Source organism: Hyperolius riggenbachi, chromosome 6 (assembly GCF_040937935.1).
Source record: "Hyperolius riggenbachi isolate aHypRig1 chromosome 6, aHypRig1.pri, whole genome shotgun sequence".
NCBI lineage: Eukaryota > Metazoa > Chordata > Amphibia > Anura > Hyperoliidae > Hyperolius > Hyperolius riggenbachi.
The window spans coordinates 71,936,461-71,953,894 of NC_090651.1; the positions used below are offsets into that span (position 1 = coordinate 71,936,461).

Below are 17,434 nucleotides of genomic sequence, written 5' to 3' on the forward strand. Positions count from 1 at the left end.
CCACCACCATATTTGACCGTGGGGATGGTGTGTTCAGAGTGATGTGCAGTGTTAGTTTTCCGCCACACATAGCATTTTTAACCACTTGAGGACCTAGGGCTTTCTACCCCTTAAGGACCGGCCACTTTTTTTCCATTCAGACCACTGCAGCTTTCACGGTTTATTGCTCGCTCATACAACCTACCACCTAAATGAATTTTGGCTCCTTTTCTTGTCACTAATAAAGCTTTCTTTTGGTGCTATTTAATTGCTCCTGCGATTTTTACTTTTTATTATATTCAGCAAAAAAGACATGAATTTTGGCAAAAAAATGATTTTTTTAACTTTCTGTGCTGACAGTTTTCAAATAAAGTAAAATTTCTGTATACATGCAGCGCGAAAAATGTGGACAAACATGTTTTTGATAAAAAAAAACCCATTCAGCGTATATTTATTGGTTTGGGTAAAAGTTATAGCGTTTACAAACTATGGTGCAAAAAGTGAATTTTCCCATTTTCAAGCATCTATGACTTTTCTGACCCCCTGTCATGTTTCATGAGGGGCTAGAATTCCAGGATAGTATAAATACCCCCCAAATGACCCCATTTTGGAAAGAAGACATCCCAAAGTATTCACTGAGAGGCATAGTGAGTTCATAGAAGATATTATTTTTTGTCACAAGTAAGCGGAAAATGACACTTTGTGAGAAAAAAAAAAAAGTTTCCATTTCTTCTAACTTGCACCAAAAAAAAAAATGAAATCTGCCACAGACTCACCATACCCCTCTCTGAATACCTTGAAGGGTCTACTTTCCAAAATGGGGTCATTTGTGGGGTGTGTTTACTGTCCTGACATTTTGGGGGGTGCTAAATTGTAAGCACCCCTGTAAAGCCTAAAGGTGCTCATTGGACTTTGGACCCCTTAGCGCAGTTAGGCTGCAAAAAAGTGCCACACATGTGGTATTGCCGTACTCAGGAGAAGTAGTGTAATGTGTTTTGGGGTGTATTTTTACACATACCCATGCTGGGTGGGAGAAATATCTCTTTAAATGACAATTTGTTAATTTTTTTTACACACAATTGTCCATTTACAGAGATATTTCTCCCACTCAGCATGGGTATGTGTAAAAATACACCACAAAACACATTATACTACTTCTCCTGAGTACGGCGATACCACATGTGTGGCACTTTTTTGCACCCTAACTGCGCTAAAGGGCCCAAAGTCCAATGAGTACCTTTAGGATTTCACAGGTCATTTTGAGAAATTTCGTTTCAAGACTACTCCTCACGGTTTAGGGCCCCTAAAATGCCAGGGCAGTATAGGAACCCCACAAATGACCCCATTTTAGAAAGAAGACACCCCAAGGTATTCCGTTAGGAGTATGGCGAGTTCATAGAAGATTTTATTTTTTGTCACAAGTTAGCGGAAAATGACACTTTGTGAAAAAACACAATTAAAATCAATTTCCGCTAACTTTTGACAAAAAATAAAATCTTCTATGAACTCACCATACTCCTAACGGAATACCTTGGGGTGTCTTCTTTCTAAAATGGGGTCATTTGTGGGGTTCCTATACTGCCCTGGCATTTTAGGGGCCCTAAACCGTGAGGAGTAGTCTTGAAACGAAATTTCGCAAAATGACCTGTGAAATCCTAAAGGTACTCATTGGATTTTGGGCCCTTTAGCGCAGTTAGGGTGCAAAAAAGTGCCACACATGTGGTATTGCCATACTCGGGAGAAGTAGTACAATGTGTTTTGGGGTGTATTTTTACACATACCCATGCTGGGTGGGAGAAATACCTCTGTAAATGGACAATTGTGTGTAAAAAAATCAAAAGATTGTCATTTACAGAGGTATTTCTCCCACCCAGCATGGGTATGTGTAAAAATACACCCCAAAACACATTGTACTACTTCTCCCGAGTACGGCGATACCACATGTGTGGCACTTTTTTGCACCCTAACTGCACTAAGGGGCCCAAAGTCCAATGAGTACCTTTAGGATTTCACAGGTCATTTTTGTTTCAAGACTACTCCTCACGGTTTAGGGCCCCTAAAATGCCAGGGCAGTATAGGAACCCCACTAATGACCCCATTTTAGAAAGAAGACACCCCAAGGTATTCCGTTAGGAGTATGGTGAGTTCATAGAAGTTTTTATTTTTTTGTCACAAGTTAGCGGAAATTGATTTTAATAGTTTTTTTTCACAAAGTGTCATTTTCCGCTAACTTGTGACAAAAAATAAAATCTTCTATGAACTCACCATACTCCGTACGGAATACCTTTGGGTGTCTTCTTTCTAGAATGGGGTCATTTGTGGGGTTCCTATACTGCCCTGGCATTTTAGGGGCCCTAAACCGTGAGGAGTAGTCTTGAAACCAAATGTCGCAAAATGACCTGTGAAATCCTAAAGGTACTCATTGGACTTTGGGCCCCTTAGCGTACTTAGGGTGTAAAAAAGTGCCACACATGTGGTACCGCTGTACTCAGGAGAAGTAGTATAATGCGTTTTGGGGTGTATTTTTACACATACCCATGCTAAGTGGGAGAAATATCTCTGTAAATGACAATTGTTTGATTTTTTTACACACAATTGTCCATTTACATAGAAATTTCTCCCACCCAGCATGGGTATGTGTAAAAATACACCCCAAAACACATTATACTACTTTTCCTGAGTACGGCGGTACCACATGTGTGACACTTTTTTGCAGCCTAGGTGCGCTAAGGGGCCCAACGTCCTATTCACAGGTCATTTTGAAGCATTTGTTTTCTAGACTACTCCTCGCGGTTTAGGGCCCCTAAAATGCCAGGGCAGTATAGGAACCCCACAAGTGACCCCATTTTAGAAAGAAGACACCCCAAGGTATTCCGTTAGGTATATGGCGAGTTCATAGAAGATTTTATTTTTTGTCACAAGTTAGTGAAAAATGACACTTTGTGAAAAAAAAAACAATAAAAATTAATTTCCGCTAACTTTTGACAAAAAATAAAATCTTCTATGAACTCGTCATACACCTAACATAATACCTTGGGGTGTCTTTTTTTTCTAAAATGGGGTCACTTGTGGGGTTCCTATACCGCCCTGGCATTTTACAGGCCCAAAACCGTGAGTAGTCTGGAAACCAAATGTCTCAAAATGACTGTTCAGGGGTATAAGCATCTGCAAATTTTGATGACAGGTGGTCTATGAGGGGGCGAATTTTGTGGAACCGGTCATAAGCAGGGTGGCCTTTTAGATGACAGGTTGTATTGGGCCTGATCTGATGGATAGGAGTGCTAGGGGGGTGACAGGAGGTGATTGATGGGTGTCTCAGGGGGTGGTTAGAGGGGAAAATAGATGCAATCCATGCACTGGGGAGGTGATCGGAAGGGGGTCTGAGGTTTTGGCCGAGTGATCAGGAGCCCACACGGGGCAAATTGGGGCCTGATCTGATGGGTAGGTGTGCTAGGGGGTGACAGGAGGTGATTGATGGGTGTCTCAAGGTGTGATTAGAGGGGGGAATAGATGCAAGCAATGCACTGGCGAGGTGATCAGGGCTGGGGTCTGAGGGCATTCTGAGGGTGTGGGCGGGTGATTGAGTGCCCTAGCGGCAGATAGGGGTCTAATCTGATAGGTAGCAGTGACAGGGGGTGATTGATGGGTAATTAGTGGGTGTTTAGGGTAGAGAATAGATGGAAACACTGCGCTTGGGTGGTGATCTGATGTCGGATCTGCGGGCGATCTATTGGTGTGGGTGGGTGATCAGTTTGCCCGCAAGGGGCAGGTTAGGAGCTGATTGATGGGTGGCAGTGACAGGGGGTGATTGATGGGTGGCAGTGACAGGGGGTGATTGATGGGTGGCAGTGACAGGGGGTGATTGATGGGTGATTGATAGGTGATTGACAGGTAATCAGTGGGTTATTACAGGGGAGAACAGATGTAAATATTGCACTGGCGAATTGATATGGGGGGGTCTGAGGGCAATCTGAGCGTGTAGGCGGGCGATTGGGTGCCCGCAAGGGGCAGATTAGGGTCTGATCTGATAGGTAACAGTGACAGGTGGTGATAGGGAGTGATTGATGGGTGATTGATGGGTAATTAGTGGGTGTTTAGAGGAGAGAATAGATGGAAACACTGCGCTTGGGTGGTGATCTGATGTCGGATCTGCGGGCGATCTATTGGTGTGGGTGGGTGATCAGATTGCCCGCAAGGGGCAGGTTAGGGGCTGATTGATGGGTGGCAGTGACAGGGGGTGAATGATGGGTGATAGGTGATTGGCAGGTGATTGACAGGTGATCAGTGGGTTATTACAGGGAAGGACAGATGTAATTAATGCACTGGCGAATTGATAAGGGGGGGGGGTCTGAGGGCAATCTGAGCGTGTGGGCGGGTGATTGGGTGCCCGCAAGGGGCAGATTAGGGTCTGATCTGATAGGTAACAGTGACAGGTGGTGATAGGGGGTGATTGATGGGTGATTGATGGGTAATTAGTGGGTGTTTAGAGAAGATAACAGATGTAAACGATACATTTGGGAGGTAATCTGACGGCGGGTTTGCGGGCGATCTAATGGTGTGGGTGGGTGATCAGATTGCCCGCAAGGGGCAGGTTAGGGGCTGATTGATGGGTGGCAGTGACAGGGGGTGATTGATGGGTGATAGGTGATTGGCAGGTGATTGACAGGTGATCAGTGGGTTATTACAGGGAAGAACAGATGTAATGAATGCACTGGTGAATTGATAAGGGGGGGTCAGAGGGCAATCTGAGCGTGTGGGCGGGTGATTGGGTGCCCGCAAGGGGCAGATTAGGGTCTGATCTGATAGGTAAAAGTGACAGGTGGTGATAGGGGGTGATTGATGGGTAATTAGTGGGTGTTTAGAGGAGATAATAGATGTAAACAATGGATTTGGGAGGTGATCTGATGTCGGATCTGTGGGCGATCTATTGGTGTGGGGGGGTGATCAGATTGCCCGCAAGGGGCAGGTTAGGGGCTGATTGATGGGTGGCAGTGACAGGGGGTGATTGACGGGTGATTGATGGGTGATTGACGGGTGATTGACAGGTGATTGACAGGTGATCAGGGGGATAGATGCATACAGTAAACAGGGGGGGGTGGTCTGGGGGGGGGGGGTCTGGGGAGAATCTGAGGGGTGGGGGGTGATCAGGAGGGGGCAGGGAGCAGGGGGGGGATAAAAAAAAAAATAGCGTTGACAGATAGTGACAGGGAGTGATTGATGGGTGATTAAGGGGGGTGATTGGGTGCAAACAGGGGTCTGGGGGGTGGGCAGGGGGGGGGGGTCTGATGGGTGCTGTGGGCGATCTGGGGCAGGGGGGGGAGAAATCAGTGTGCTTGGGTGCAGACTAGGGTGGCTGCAGCCTGCCCTGGTGGTCCCTCGGACACTGGGACCACCAGGGCAGGAGGCAGCCTGTATAATACACTTTGTAAACATTACAAAGTGTATTATACACTTTGTATGCGGCGATCGCGGGGTTAACATCCCGCCGGCGCTTCCGTATAGCCGGCGGGATGTTGCGGCGAGCGAGCGGTGACAGGCGCCGGCGGAGGATCGCGTCACGGATGACGCGATCGCTCCGCCCATGCCCTTAAATGGACCGCCGCCTCTGTGGGTGAGGCCGTCCTGAAGGGCTCCACTTCCCCGCCGCCCCTGTGTAGTGGGCGGTCGGGAAGTGGTTAAATAACCTCTATCTGAAATAGACTGTAGCTGAACAGTAATATCAGCTATTTCATTTTATAAGTTATGACAGAAAGGTGCTGTGAAGTTAAAGTATTGAATGGGACTGATATAAAGAGGGAGAGGTGAGGGCATGACAAAGGGGCAATATAAAAATAGAAACAATTGATCTGTCTCTACTAATATGCATTTCAAATATTGGGGTTCTTCTATAGGAGACTGGTGAAGAATATTGAGTTTCTTGCATGGTCCTGCTATGATTTAGTAAATTAAATTGTGCTAGGCATTGGTTTTTCATAAATAATTCACTTTTATGCTCCAGTGGCACTTGTCATGGGTACCTGAATATTTGAAAAACTGTTGATTATGGTAAACGTTTTCAGTCAAAATGTGTTTAACTTGGGACTAACTCACCCGGCACAGGGCATGTCACTCAGACATCCACAACCTCCTGGAACAATGGTCACTGTGGTTAAGCACTACTATAGCTATCCGGCTGGTATCCCAGTATTAACGTGTCACAAAACTCCACTGCAATGGTACATACGTGACTTGTTAACTTTTATAGAAACGCATCAAACAAATCTGTTGCCCTTGTGCTCCTAACTTTCTCCTGATTTTTTTTTTTCTCCTAGGTCAGTGATCTGCAAACTTGGCTCTCCAGCTGTTAAGGAACTACAAGTCCCACAATGCATTTGCCTTTACAAATCATGACTGTGGCTGTCAGACTCCCGCAATGCGTTGTAGTTCCTTAACAGCTGGAGAACCAAGTTTGCAGATCACTGTCCTAGGTGATATTTTCACACCTGGTCAATAAAATGCGCCATAAACCACCAACAAGCAAGATAATACTCAAAATTATTTTCATAGTACTTACTCATCTACTTGTTGGTACTTTTTCAGTTGCAAAGTACTGAAAACTTATTATAAAGAGAATATGAAAAATGATCTGCTAGTAGAAAACTCAGGTGATAAATTCAATGGAATAAGGGCCTGTATGTCGTAATAAACCAGTTCAGCCAAGATGCCTGAAGGGGATTTTGCGTCAGCTGAATATTAAGCTGTTTTGTGCGTCTCTTGCAGTCTGGTCCCTGGAAATCAAATGGACGGGAATCCAAATCTAGCTCCTTTTTCAACCGAGATTCTGCTTTCACTAGCCCTGTGTTGGCCCCAGCTCCTGTACTGTCTTCCCCCAAAGAGGTAAGATTACTTGCCTGATTGTTTCATCTCGGATTACAGGTTTGCTCAGTGTGTGGAGAGATTTCCATTGAAATCGACAAAACCTATCATGTATTGAAATTCTGGCAAACTTTGACAAAATCTCAAAAGTTTTTGATTTGTCCTAAAAGCAGAGCACACAAAGGGACAGCCATACTATCCCAGGGAAAAAACATATATACAGTATTGTAGCAAGAAGAAGTATGTGAACCCTTTGGAAATATATGGATTTTCTGCAAAAATTGGTCATAAAACGTGATCTTATCTTCATCTAAGTCACAACAATAGACAATCACAGTTTGCTTGAAGTGGATCAAAGATAAACTTTTACTCTTTGCATAATTGTGTTCCTTCCCTACAGTTTACAGGGCATTCCTCAAACCAAATACTTTTTTTTTTTTTAATACTCTAATTCCCTATAAACTAAACAATCCTCGCCCACAGATTCTCCAGTGCCTTGGCACTTTGAGACAGATGTAGCAAGGGCTTATGGGAGCTCAGTCTGATAGGAGGAGGAGGTGTTACTAGCCAGATATTTCAGAGGCAGAGGGGAGGAGAGGCGAGTGAAGTTTTCACAGGCTGAGGGCTGGAGATACAGATTAACTTGCCTGTGTGTAATGTGACAAACGGAACATGGCCGCTCTCGTATCACAGGAAGAAATGATCATAAACTGTTGAAGCTGTTTGCACCTAGATTTGCTGTGTAAACTATCTAAACTTTAGATAAGATATATAGACCAGTTACTTGTTACAGCTAGTTTTTCATCTTGGATCTGCTTTAAAGAAACTCTGTAACTACAAAAAGTTCCCCTGTGGGATACTCACCTCGGTAGGGAGAAGCCTCCGGATCCAATCGAGGCTGTGTCCCACGGTGGTCTCACTGTGCCCCTCCAAACGGCGGACATGTAAATATTTACCTCCAGCGCAGGCGTAGTATCCTCTCTCAGCTCGGAGATAGGCGGAAATACCCGATCGCTGTCGGCCAGCTCTACTGTGCAGGCGCAAGTCTCCTGTGCCTGTGTAGTAGAGCGGACCCGACAGAGATCGGGTATTTCCGCCTATCCGTACAGTTTGCCGCAACAGCACCCCCGATGGAGCCTGGAAAGGTTAATAAATCAGCGCTTAGGATTTTCCATTTTGACTCTGTCTATCTTGAAGCCGATCCTGACATTTCCTCCCTTCACCTGTCTGTATATGCTTTGCCCGCCCTTCTCCCAGTCTTCAGACACTCCGAACCCAGTTCTGCAGTAGAAAATGAATTGTCTCAGCTTGATAAATATTGGCCAATCAGAGAGGAACAGAGGTGTGGAAGGGAAAACGGGAAGGAAAGAGGCTTCAGCCGATCAGGCTGTATTAGTTATGTCTGAGGGCAAAGTAAAGAAGAAGAAAAAAAAACCCAGCATGCCTTGCAACTTCCTTTGTGCGGCAGATGTACCAAATAGGAGCCAGGGAAACTGCGGAATGCTCTTTTGTGGAGAAAAAAAGAGTGATTTTTAACTTTTGGTTTGCCTGGTTAGCATCCTTATTACTTGTTTACCAGGTAAAAATAGAAAATTGATTTTTATGCTTTAAATTGCCAAAATTTCCAATTGAACTGATTGCAGAAATGACATGACAGATTGCTTCTTTGTAAATATCTGAGCTTTGGTTTCTCCCATAAAAATAAGAGGCACACCTGTTTGTATTAGTGTACCTGTAGGGTAGACATGATCAATGATATGCAAATACTTCTCAGTTTATGCAAATATATGCAGCTTGATGGGTACTTCCCTGAGTAGAGGGAAGTGTCTCCCCCTGTTGTCATCTGTTGTCATCCACCTCACCCTTCCAGCGATGGGATGCCCCGAACATCTACAACCAGGGCTGTGGAGTCGGGCAATTTTGGGTGCCTGGAGTCGGGAAAAAATGCTCCGACTCCTAATGAATTTGTAACTGTAATTAAAATAGAAAATATGATAAAATGTTCTATTTCTCAGATAATAGTCATTAAAAATAATGTATATATACAGTATATATACAGTAATAGCTGTGCTTAGTCCAGAAAAATGAAATAAACCAATCAAAATTAGTTACTTGTGCTGCTTCAATAAAGCAGTCCCCGTATTTTTAAGGTCAGATATACATATCTGATTGTGACTGTATATATGATGTGTACACAGGAATCTCTTATATATACTAATTAACATCTATGCTGTAAGAATAAAGCCTGATGTGTAGCTGTGTCACTAATAGAGATGGTCAATGAGATGGAAACAATTCTGCACTGATGCTGATTTATGCAAATGTATGCACTCCCTTTGCTGATGAAATCAAATAATTTGATATGTTGTTAAAATTTGGTTTGGTGACTACTAATTAAAGGGTACCTGAGGGATGAAAAGTAAAGTTTTATACATACCTGGGGCTTCCTCCAGCCCCCTTCAGGCTAATCAGTCCCTCGCTGTCCTCCACCACCCGGATCTTCTGCTATGAGTCCTGGTAATTCAGCCAGTCAGCGCTGTCCGGCTGCATGCCGCTCCCACAGCCAGGAACATTCTGCACCTGCGCAATAGTGCTGCACAGGTGTAGTATGCTCCTGGCGGCGGAGTGTGTGCATGCGCACTACGCCCGACTGGCTCAAGTACCTGGACTCATAGCAGAAGATCCAGGTGGTGGAGGAGGACAACGAGGGACTGATTATCCTGAAGGCGTCTGGAGAAAGCCCCAGGTATGTATAAAACTTTAATTTCATCTGTCTCAGGTTTACTTTGGTACACAGTAGTACTATACTCTACATATGCACTCCCCACAGAGCTGCAGGGAATCCACTAAGAATGCTGTGCACATTGAACACAGAGGTGTTGTCTGTTTACAATCTCCTTATTCCCCTGCAGAGTACCTGCACATCATTCTTACATGTACCCACACTTACATTGCCTAGGGCCTGATAGATGCTCTTTGTTCCGGTTTGTACCTTTTACAAGTACTCTTACCAAGGACTAGTTTTAGTCTAAAGGGAATAAATATAGTAGTCTACATAACATTCTCACTTCAGTTGTCTTGTAAAATTCCTAAGCGTTGGCAGTTAAGAGACGAATTTCATATTACATACTTTTAATTAACAAAATTGTAATATGCAAATTAGAGGAGTCGGAGTCGAGGAGTCTGAGTCGGTGGAATCCTAAACTGAGGAGTCGGAGTCGGTGGATTTTTGGACCGACTCCACAGCCCTGTCTACAACAAGGGCTTGTCAAAGAGTGGGAGCGAACCTGTTCCTGTCTGGGCCACAGGACACCTTTGCAGCACAGAGCCGCTCAGGCTTGGCTTTTCCTGCCGAGCACCGGCAGCTCCATGCTACTGTGTAGATGGGAAGCATCCTACACAGTGCTGCCATGCTCGTTCTTGTATGGGAGCAGGGCCACAAAGTGTTAGAGGGTCCAGGCAAGAATCGGTGGTCTAGAGGTTGAAGTTTCTATAGGCTGATAACTTCAGCCAGCAGCCCTCACAATTCTTCTGTAACTCTTTTGGGTTGCTTTAGTCCGGCCACTCCCTCTACCTCTCTTCCGTAGTAAACAACTTGCCATCTATTTCTCTTCATTTGCAGTCTTGTGACATCTTTGCCAAGCTCTACAGGCAGCTGAATGCATCCAGCCAAAGTTCCTATGCAGGTATATGCAGCACTTAGTTGCTCTGTCATACCAAAGTGTTTTTTTTTCTTTCTCCTAGGGCAATGCCAGCGTTACTCCACCGCTGGAACTTAGCATCTCCCGGCTCACCCGCATGACTCGCCGCATACCAGACAAGAAGAGTGAGTTTCTGAAGACCTTGAAGGACGAGCAAGACGCTGACCAGAGTGAGGACCGAGATGGCGACAAACTGGAAGATGTAAGATTATGGGATCCCCCTTTACAGTAGAATACCTTTATAGTAGACTTCAAGGTACCAGGAAAGGTGGATTACTAACTCAGAAATTGGCATTCTCAAGTACATAAAGTATACTATAGGGATGTACCTTAATTCAGATGTGTCCTCTAATCCTCCTAGCTAGTAGTGTAGCCAGATGTGTCCCCTAATCCCCTCCCCCCAGTATTGTAGCTGGATTATGCACCAGAATCCCCCCCCCCCCCCCCTCCTCAGTATTATAGCAGGGTTGTGCCCCCCTAATCATCCTATCAGATTTTTCTCTTTTGTACATGTATACTGCATGTGTATATTTCATTATCAAGTATACAAAGAGCATGGAGTGTAAAGGTGCATGCACACATCAGACTATAGTCTTTGGAAAATGAAAGATCACAGACCAATCTTACCACCCTTCATGTAGTATGAGAGCCATACCTACACAGTCTCTTCTATGGAGCTGAACTCCCCATCAGAAAAAAATCTTTTCAAGATGCTGCACACAAAGATTCTGTACAGACACAAAAGACCAGTATCTGCAAAAGATATATGTAAAAATGGCTCAAAGATTGGGAAAAATTGGTCAAATGGGATAACACGTGATCATATAAATTAAATGATGAATTATTATAATAATCGAAACCCATGCATCCTGCCAATGATATGAATATATTAATGAGAAAAAATTGAGAATTGGCTATTGGGTGCATGAGAAATTACAAACAACTTTATTCCGTATCAAATTTAAAATACAAACCACCAACCCACAACATCCCTTCAATAAGAAGAACTATTAAAATGAAATAAATTGCTGAACCAGGCCCCCCCGGACCCCCACCTAGAGAAAAAAGTGAGGCTGCAGTCCTCACACACCCTAAAAAATGAGACCCACTGAAACAGGCTAGGCCCGGTGTCCAGACACTGAAGCAACAGGACAGTGGTATTCCTCCAATGGACTCCAGAGTAAGCTGAAAAGCAAAAAAAGGTTGCACTTCCAGGAAGATATCTTGCGATCCTCAGAAGCATATAACAACACTCAAATCTCAAGCATGGACCAGGAATATATGTTTCTTGTATATTGAGCAAGGTAAGCCATATAGATGCACAGTTATAAGCTTGTCCAGCAGAAAAGTTAATGAACAGCAGTATCACATGCGATCTCAGGCAGCAATTAAAAAGCATGAAGCAGCATCAGTTCCTGCACAGGCATGCGGTCAAGCAAAGGTGTAGGTATGTAAAGGCATCATGTGTATGACAGACATCAACAGGTGAAGTCACAGCCTGATATATTCGAAAGTCCCCCAATCGCAGGGAAAGAGTCAGGGCAGCATGTACTTGATGCACGCCAAAGCCATGAATGAGAGTGCTTGAGACAAAGCGTGGTGAAGCCAAGCATCAGTATGCGCCACTATGCCTGACAGCTAAGCGTGTGCAGCAGGGAGATCCATAGTTACCATCCTGAGGCTAGAGTCGTTTGGCACTTGCAAAATGTTCAGTGGATCCTGCAAAGGTTTCAGTGGCTCCAGGGGTGATGCCGGGGAGAGCTGGAAGCTGTCTGATAGCCTGACATGTTTCGCCGCCTCTCGCGGCTTTTTCAAAGGCAAACAGCAAGGTATGCAGTATGCACGCCATGACGGCGTATTTAAACATTATCATATGAATCCCAGGCCCGCCTGCCCCCGCCCGCGTCATCGCCCACGCCCACCATGCGCGACAGGGACGCATCGAGCGGCAAAGCGCCGCAGGACACGCCCCCCGACGCCCAAAGCGGATGTGTGGGCGGCGGCCCGCTGGAGCGCAGAAGGCGCTCCACCATGCCAGCCAGGAAACGTATGACGCACCACAGCACGGCAGGCGGCGGGGCGACGCCCAAAGGCAAAACCAGGGCGGGGACAAGCGGGGCAGGGAGCCGATACCCAAATGCATCCAAAACGTTAATTCAAAAAATAGCCATCACAGCCCTGTAACCTGTATATCCACAGGACCAGACAAGCTAATGCATATTTAAATGTATATACAAAGGAGAGACATGGAAATGCACGACCCTGGTTAAAGATCGGACAACCGATCACAATCACAGGACCAGGGTCGCGCATTATGACCATGTCCCAAGCCTATACTATAATGAAAACTCTATGAAGTCAGGGCGAGGAGAGCAGACAAAAATAATAATATTACAGAACGCTGGGTCCAACTATAAGTGCACCCAGTAAGTAATGGTCAAACATTAGCCACAGGGGGGGCAGAGAAGCACATGCAGAGTAGGGATAGTAGATACCCGAAAAGATGGAGGGGAGCAATACAGAGCAACCAAGCAAATCCAGCTTACTCGGGCAAAAAAACCCGATAATTAATGCTATCATTTAGACCCTTGGGTTCCGTAGCTTTTAAATTGAAGATCCATTTGGATTCAAGTTGTAACAGTTTTCTATCAATGTCGCCACCTCTAGGATGTATATGTATTCTATCCAGACCTACAAAACTAATGAAGCTAGGGTTGCCCCTATGCTCAAGATGTACATGTCTGGAAATGGGGGATTTGAAATTACAGGTCGTGATGTCACCAACATGGTCCTTAATTCTCTCTTTGAAAGCCCTTGCGGTCTTGCCAATGTAAAAACATCCGCACTTGCAATATAGGAGGTAGATAACACCTACCGTGTTGCAATTTACAAAATGTTGCAACCACCATTTGCGACCATTTGGTAACATCACTGACCTGCCAGTTGACAAATAGCGACAATATACGCAACCCCCACATGTGTATGTCCCGGTTACCGTACAATGTCTATTGGGTCCCTCCCTACCCCAAAAATGGCTAGAGGTGAGTATATTTCTCAAAGTGGGGCTTCGTCTATACGTGATTTGCGGCGTAGGCGACACAAACTCTGTAAGATTTCTATCGGATGTCAAGATGTGCCAATGCCGACGGAGGACATTCTCCACCTCATTCCTCTGATCATTGAAACGCGTGATTAGACGTGTTGTGCTGTTGGTATCAATCACCTTGGTCTTTTTGACAAGCAAATCTGTGCGATTAGCTGCCTTAGCTCGTTTATATGCCTTTTTGAGCCATTTATCCTTGTATCCTCGCTCCCTAAAGCGGGAGCGTAATGACTTGGCTTCCTTCTCGAAGTTCAAATCATCGGTACAATTCCGACGTAGCCTCAGGTATTGACCTGTGGGTATTCCTCGTATCGTATGCTCTGGGTGAGCACTATTGGCATGTAAGTATGCATTGGATGCCATGGGTTTACGAAAGAGCTGGGTGGACACGAACCCCTCAGCATTGACATCAATTCTCACATCCAAAAAAGGAATGGAGTGTAAATTGCACTCCATAGTAAACTTTAAGTTCCAGTCATTCTGATTAAGAATCAAAATGAACTCATCCAATAGAGTCTCGCCACCCGTCCAGAACATGACCACATCGTCGATGTACCTGTGCCACGATAAAATGTGGCACAGGTACTCGACGAGGGCGTCATCCCCGAACAGGCGTCGTTCCCAGTCCCCCAGGTACAGGTTGGCCAGCGACGGGGCACACGTGGTCCCCATCGCCGCCCCCTGCACCTGGAGGTAGTGAACCCCATCAAAAACGAAGACATTATTTTGCAAAATGAAAGACAATAAGTCCAGAAGAAATTGGTTGTGTGGGGACTCATTGATTTCCATTTCAGACAAGAAATTGCATACCGATCTGACTCCTCTCTCCTGTGGGATGCTGGAATAGAGGGCCTCCACATCCAGGGTCACCAGAAGTGTGTTAGGCGGTAACTGCATACCCTCCAGGATTCCCAAAAGGTGCAGTGTATCCCGCACAAAGGATGGCAGCCGATGGACATGTGGTTGTAGGTGTTTGTCCACATATATGCTGATCTTTTCGGTCAGCGATCCATTACCTGACACAATGGGTCGGCCAGGAGGTCTAGATGCGTTCTTATGAATTTTTGGCAAAGCATAAAAAGTTGGCACCACGGGGTGCTCGACCTTTAAAGTGGAGCCAACCTCGGCTGTAATAATTCCTTTCCCTACGGCATCATCAATGATGTCAAAGAGTACCCGTTGGTTACTGATAACCCTGGATGCAGAGACCCTCCGGTACCATTCCTTGTTGCTTAGAATTCTCTGGCACATGTAGATATATTGTTCCGTATTCATGACCACCACGTTCCCTCCCTTATCTGATGGTTTAATGACAAGATCCCTCTTTTCACGCAGCTCGGTGAGTGCCAAGAATGACAAGATCCCTCTTTTCACGCAGCTCGGTGAGTGCCAAGACCTCGCTTTCGGAGAGATTTGTCATTTTGTTTTTTTCAACCCATAGCCTCTGGATATCTTTTTCCACCAGAGAGATAAATGTGTGCACACTAGGGCACAGGGTAGAGGGAGGGAACGCGGCGGATCTGGGACGGAATTGTTTGTTAATCTGTTCACTCACCATGTCACTGGGTATACTGTAACCAAAAAGGTCCTCGTCTCCCACCTGATCACTTTCCTCACTTAATTTGACCAGATCCATCAGGGCCCGATAATCACGATTGGACCAATCCTTCCAATCCGTTATAGCTCCACCTAAAGGGGACTCACTTTTCTTTTTGTGTAGAGTTTTCAAAGTGAGGTTACGTCCAAACAAATGTAGGTCCTTAACAAATTCAAACCGATCCAGATTGCTGGTAGGGCAAAAACCAAGGCCCTTAGCTAGAAGGTCATTAACCCCCTGGGATAAATCATGACCTGATATATTGACAACTTGTAAATTTACTTGATTCCCGGATCGATCCGTCTGCAAAGGACCCATTTGTTCTAAATGGTCGGTTCTCCGTCCTCCCCTAAAAAAACAGAGGAGGATTGAGAATCCGAACCACCACATGCTCCCAGATTAGACTCACTTTCCTCTTCTTGTGAATCACTGGCGCTGGTTGTAAGATATTTATTAATGGGGCCGATTTTAGGTTTATTCTTTCCTTCAATCTTATCCTTGTCTTTCTTTTTCTTACTATCCCTGTTCTTGCTTGATTTGGGAAGATTTCCACCCGTGATAGATCTGGTCAGAGGTCGATTTGGAACGTTCGAACCCTGTCCGTGGGAGGATCCCGAGGCCTCACTCCCCCCACCCACCGATGAGTCAGAGTCTTCTCTGGTACCAGGATCACTTGGGGCCTCAGCAGGTGGATTTTGCGGCGGATTTTTAGGTTTGGGGATAACCGGTCTTTTACCTTTCGGGGGTAGTTTCCCCCACTTATAAGCGTATCCAAGTTTATAAGCAGTTTTGTCACGTTCAAATTTGTTATCCTTTCTGGTGACCAGTTCTTTGTTGTATTTCTCAATATGAGATTTCAATTTGCTATTTCTTGTTAAAAACAAGGAATGTTCTTGGACATTACTCAAGGAATCCAGTATATCTGCAATTTTTTGATCAATCTCAGATAAATCCGCCTTTTCCAATTCCTGCATCAGACCCAACATAACCCTGGAACAGTTTTCAAAATTCTCTTCCCACCTTTGTTTAAAGTTATCAGATAAAGTTTTCTTGAAAGGAAAAATTTGCACCCGCAACCATAGGGGTGCTTTTCCTTCCAATAAATAATTTTCATTAAATTTAATATTCCACCAAATTCGGCTTTTCTGTTCATATAACTTCTCCAATTTTCTGAAACTGGAATTGATCAGTTGCTCCGCATTCCTCGCGCCCCTGTCACGGGCACACTCGTCCCCCACCTGTTGTACAATCTCGTCCCACTGTAGCATGACCAAAATTGCAAATAGTCTCTCTAATGCTTGCCCTGACTCCAAATCTATAATCCCTTGACCAAAAATCCCCAGAGGGGGCTAAGTACCCCAATTAGAATATGTAAAAATGGCTCAAAGATTGGGAAAAATTGGTCAAATGGGATAACACGTGATCATATAAATTAAATGATGAATTATTATAATAATCGAAACCCATGCATCCTGCCAATGATATGAATATATTAATGAGAAAAAATTGAGAATTGGCTATTGGGTGCATGAGAAATTACAAACAACTTTATTCCGTATCAAATTTAAAATACAAACCACCAACCCACAACATCCCTTCAATAAGAAGAACTATTAAAATGAAATAAACTGCTGAACCAGGCCCCCCCGGACCCCCACCTAGAGAAAAAAGTGAGGCTGCAGTCCTCACACACCCTAAAAAATGAGACCCACTGAAACAGGCTAGGCCCGGTGTCCAGACACTGAAGCAACAGGACAGTGGTATTCCTCCAATGGACTCCAGAGTAAGCTGAAAAGCAAAAAAAGGTTGCACTTCCAGGAAGATATCTTGCGATCCTCAGAAGCATATAACAACACTCAAATCTCAAGCATGGACCAGGAATATAGGTTTCTTGTATATTGAGCAAGGTAAGCCATATAGATGCACAGTTATAAGCTTGTCCAGCAGAAAAGTTAATGAACAGCAGTATCACATGCGATCTCAGGCAGCAATTAAAAAGCATGAAGCAGCATCAGTTCCTGCACAGGCATGCGGTCAAGCAAAGGTGTAGGTATGTAAAGGCATCATGTGTATGACAGACATCAACAGGTGAAGTCACAGCCTGATATATTCGAAAGTCCCCCAATCGCAGGGAAAGAGTCAGGGCAGCATGTACTTGATGCACGCCAAAGCCATGAATGAGAGTGCTTGAGACAAAGC

The 17,434-nt window shown here is 44.8% G+C and overlaps 2 protein-coding genes across 4 annotated transcripts in view; one reads left to right on the forward strand and one right to left on the reverse strand.

The window, feature by feature from the left end:
* The window catches only part of TMEM69 (transmembrane protein 69), a 152,003-nt gene that overhangs the window by 93,361 nt on the left and 41,208 nt on the right, over positions 1-17,434 (reverse strand). The window lies entirely within an intron of this gene.
* GPBP1L1 (GC-rich promoter binding protein 1 like 1) overlaps positions 1-17,434 on the forward strand; it is a 91,982-nt gene that overhangs the window by 61,233 nt on the left and 13,315 nt on the right. For all 3 annotated transcript variants that reach the window (XM_068239491.1, XM_068239492.1, XM_068239490.1), the window contains exons 8-9: positions 6,739-6,855; positions 10,579-10,737. In XM_068239491.1, coding sequence (XP_068095592.1) covers positions 6,739-6,855; positions 10,579-10,737 — 276 coding nt within the window. The remainder of the gene's footprint in view (positions 1-6,738; positions 6,856-10,578; positions 10,738-17,434) is intronic.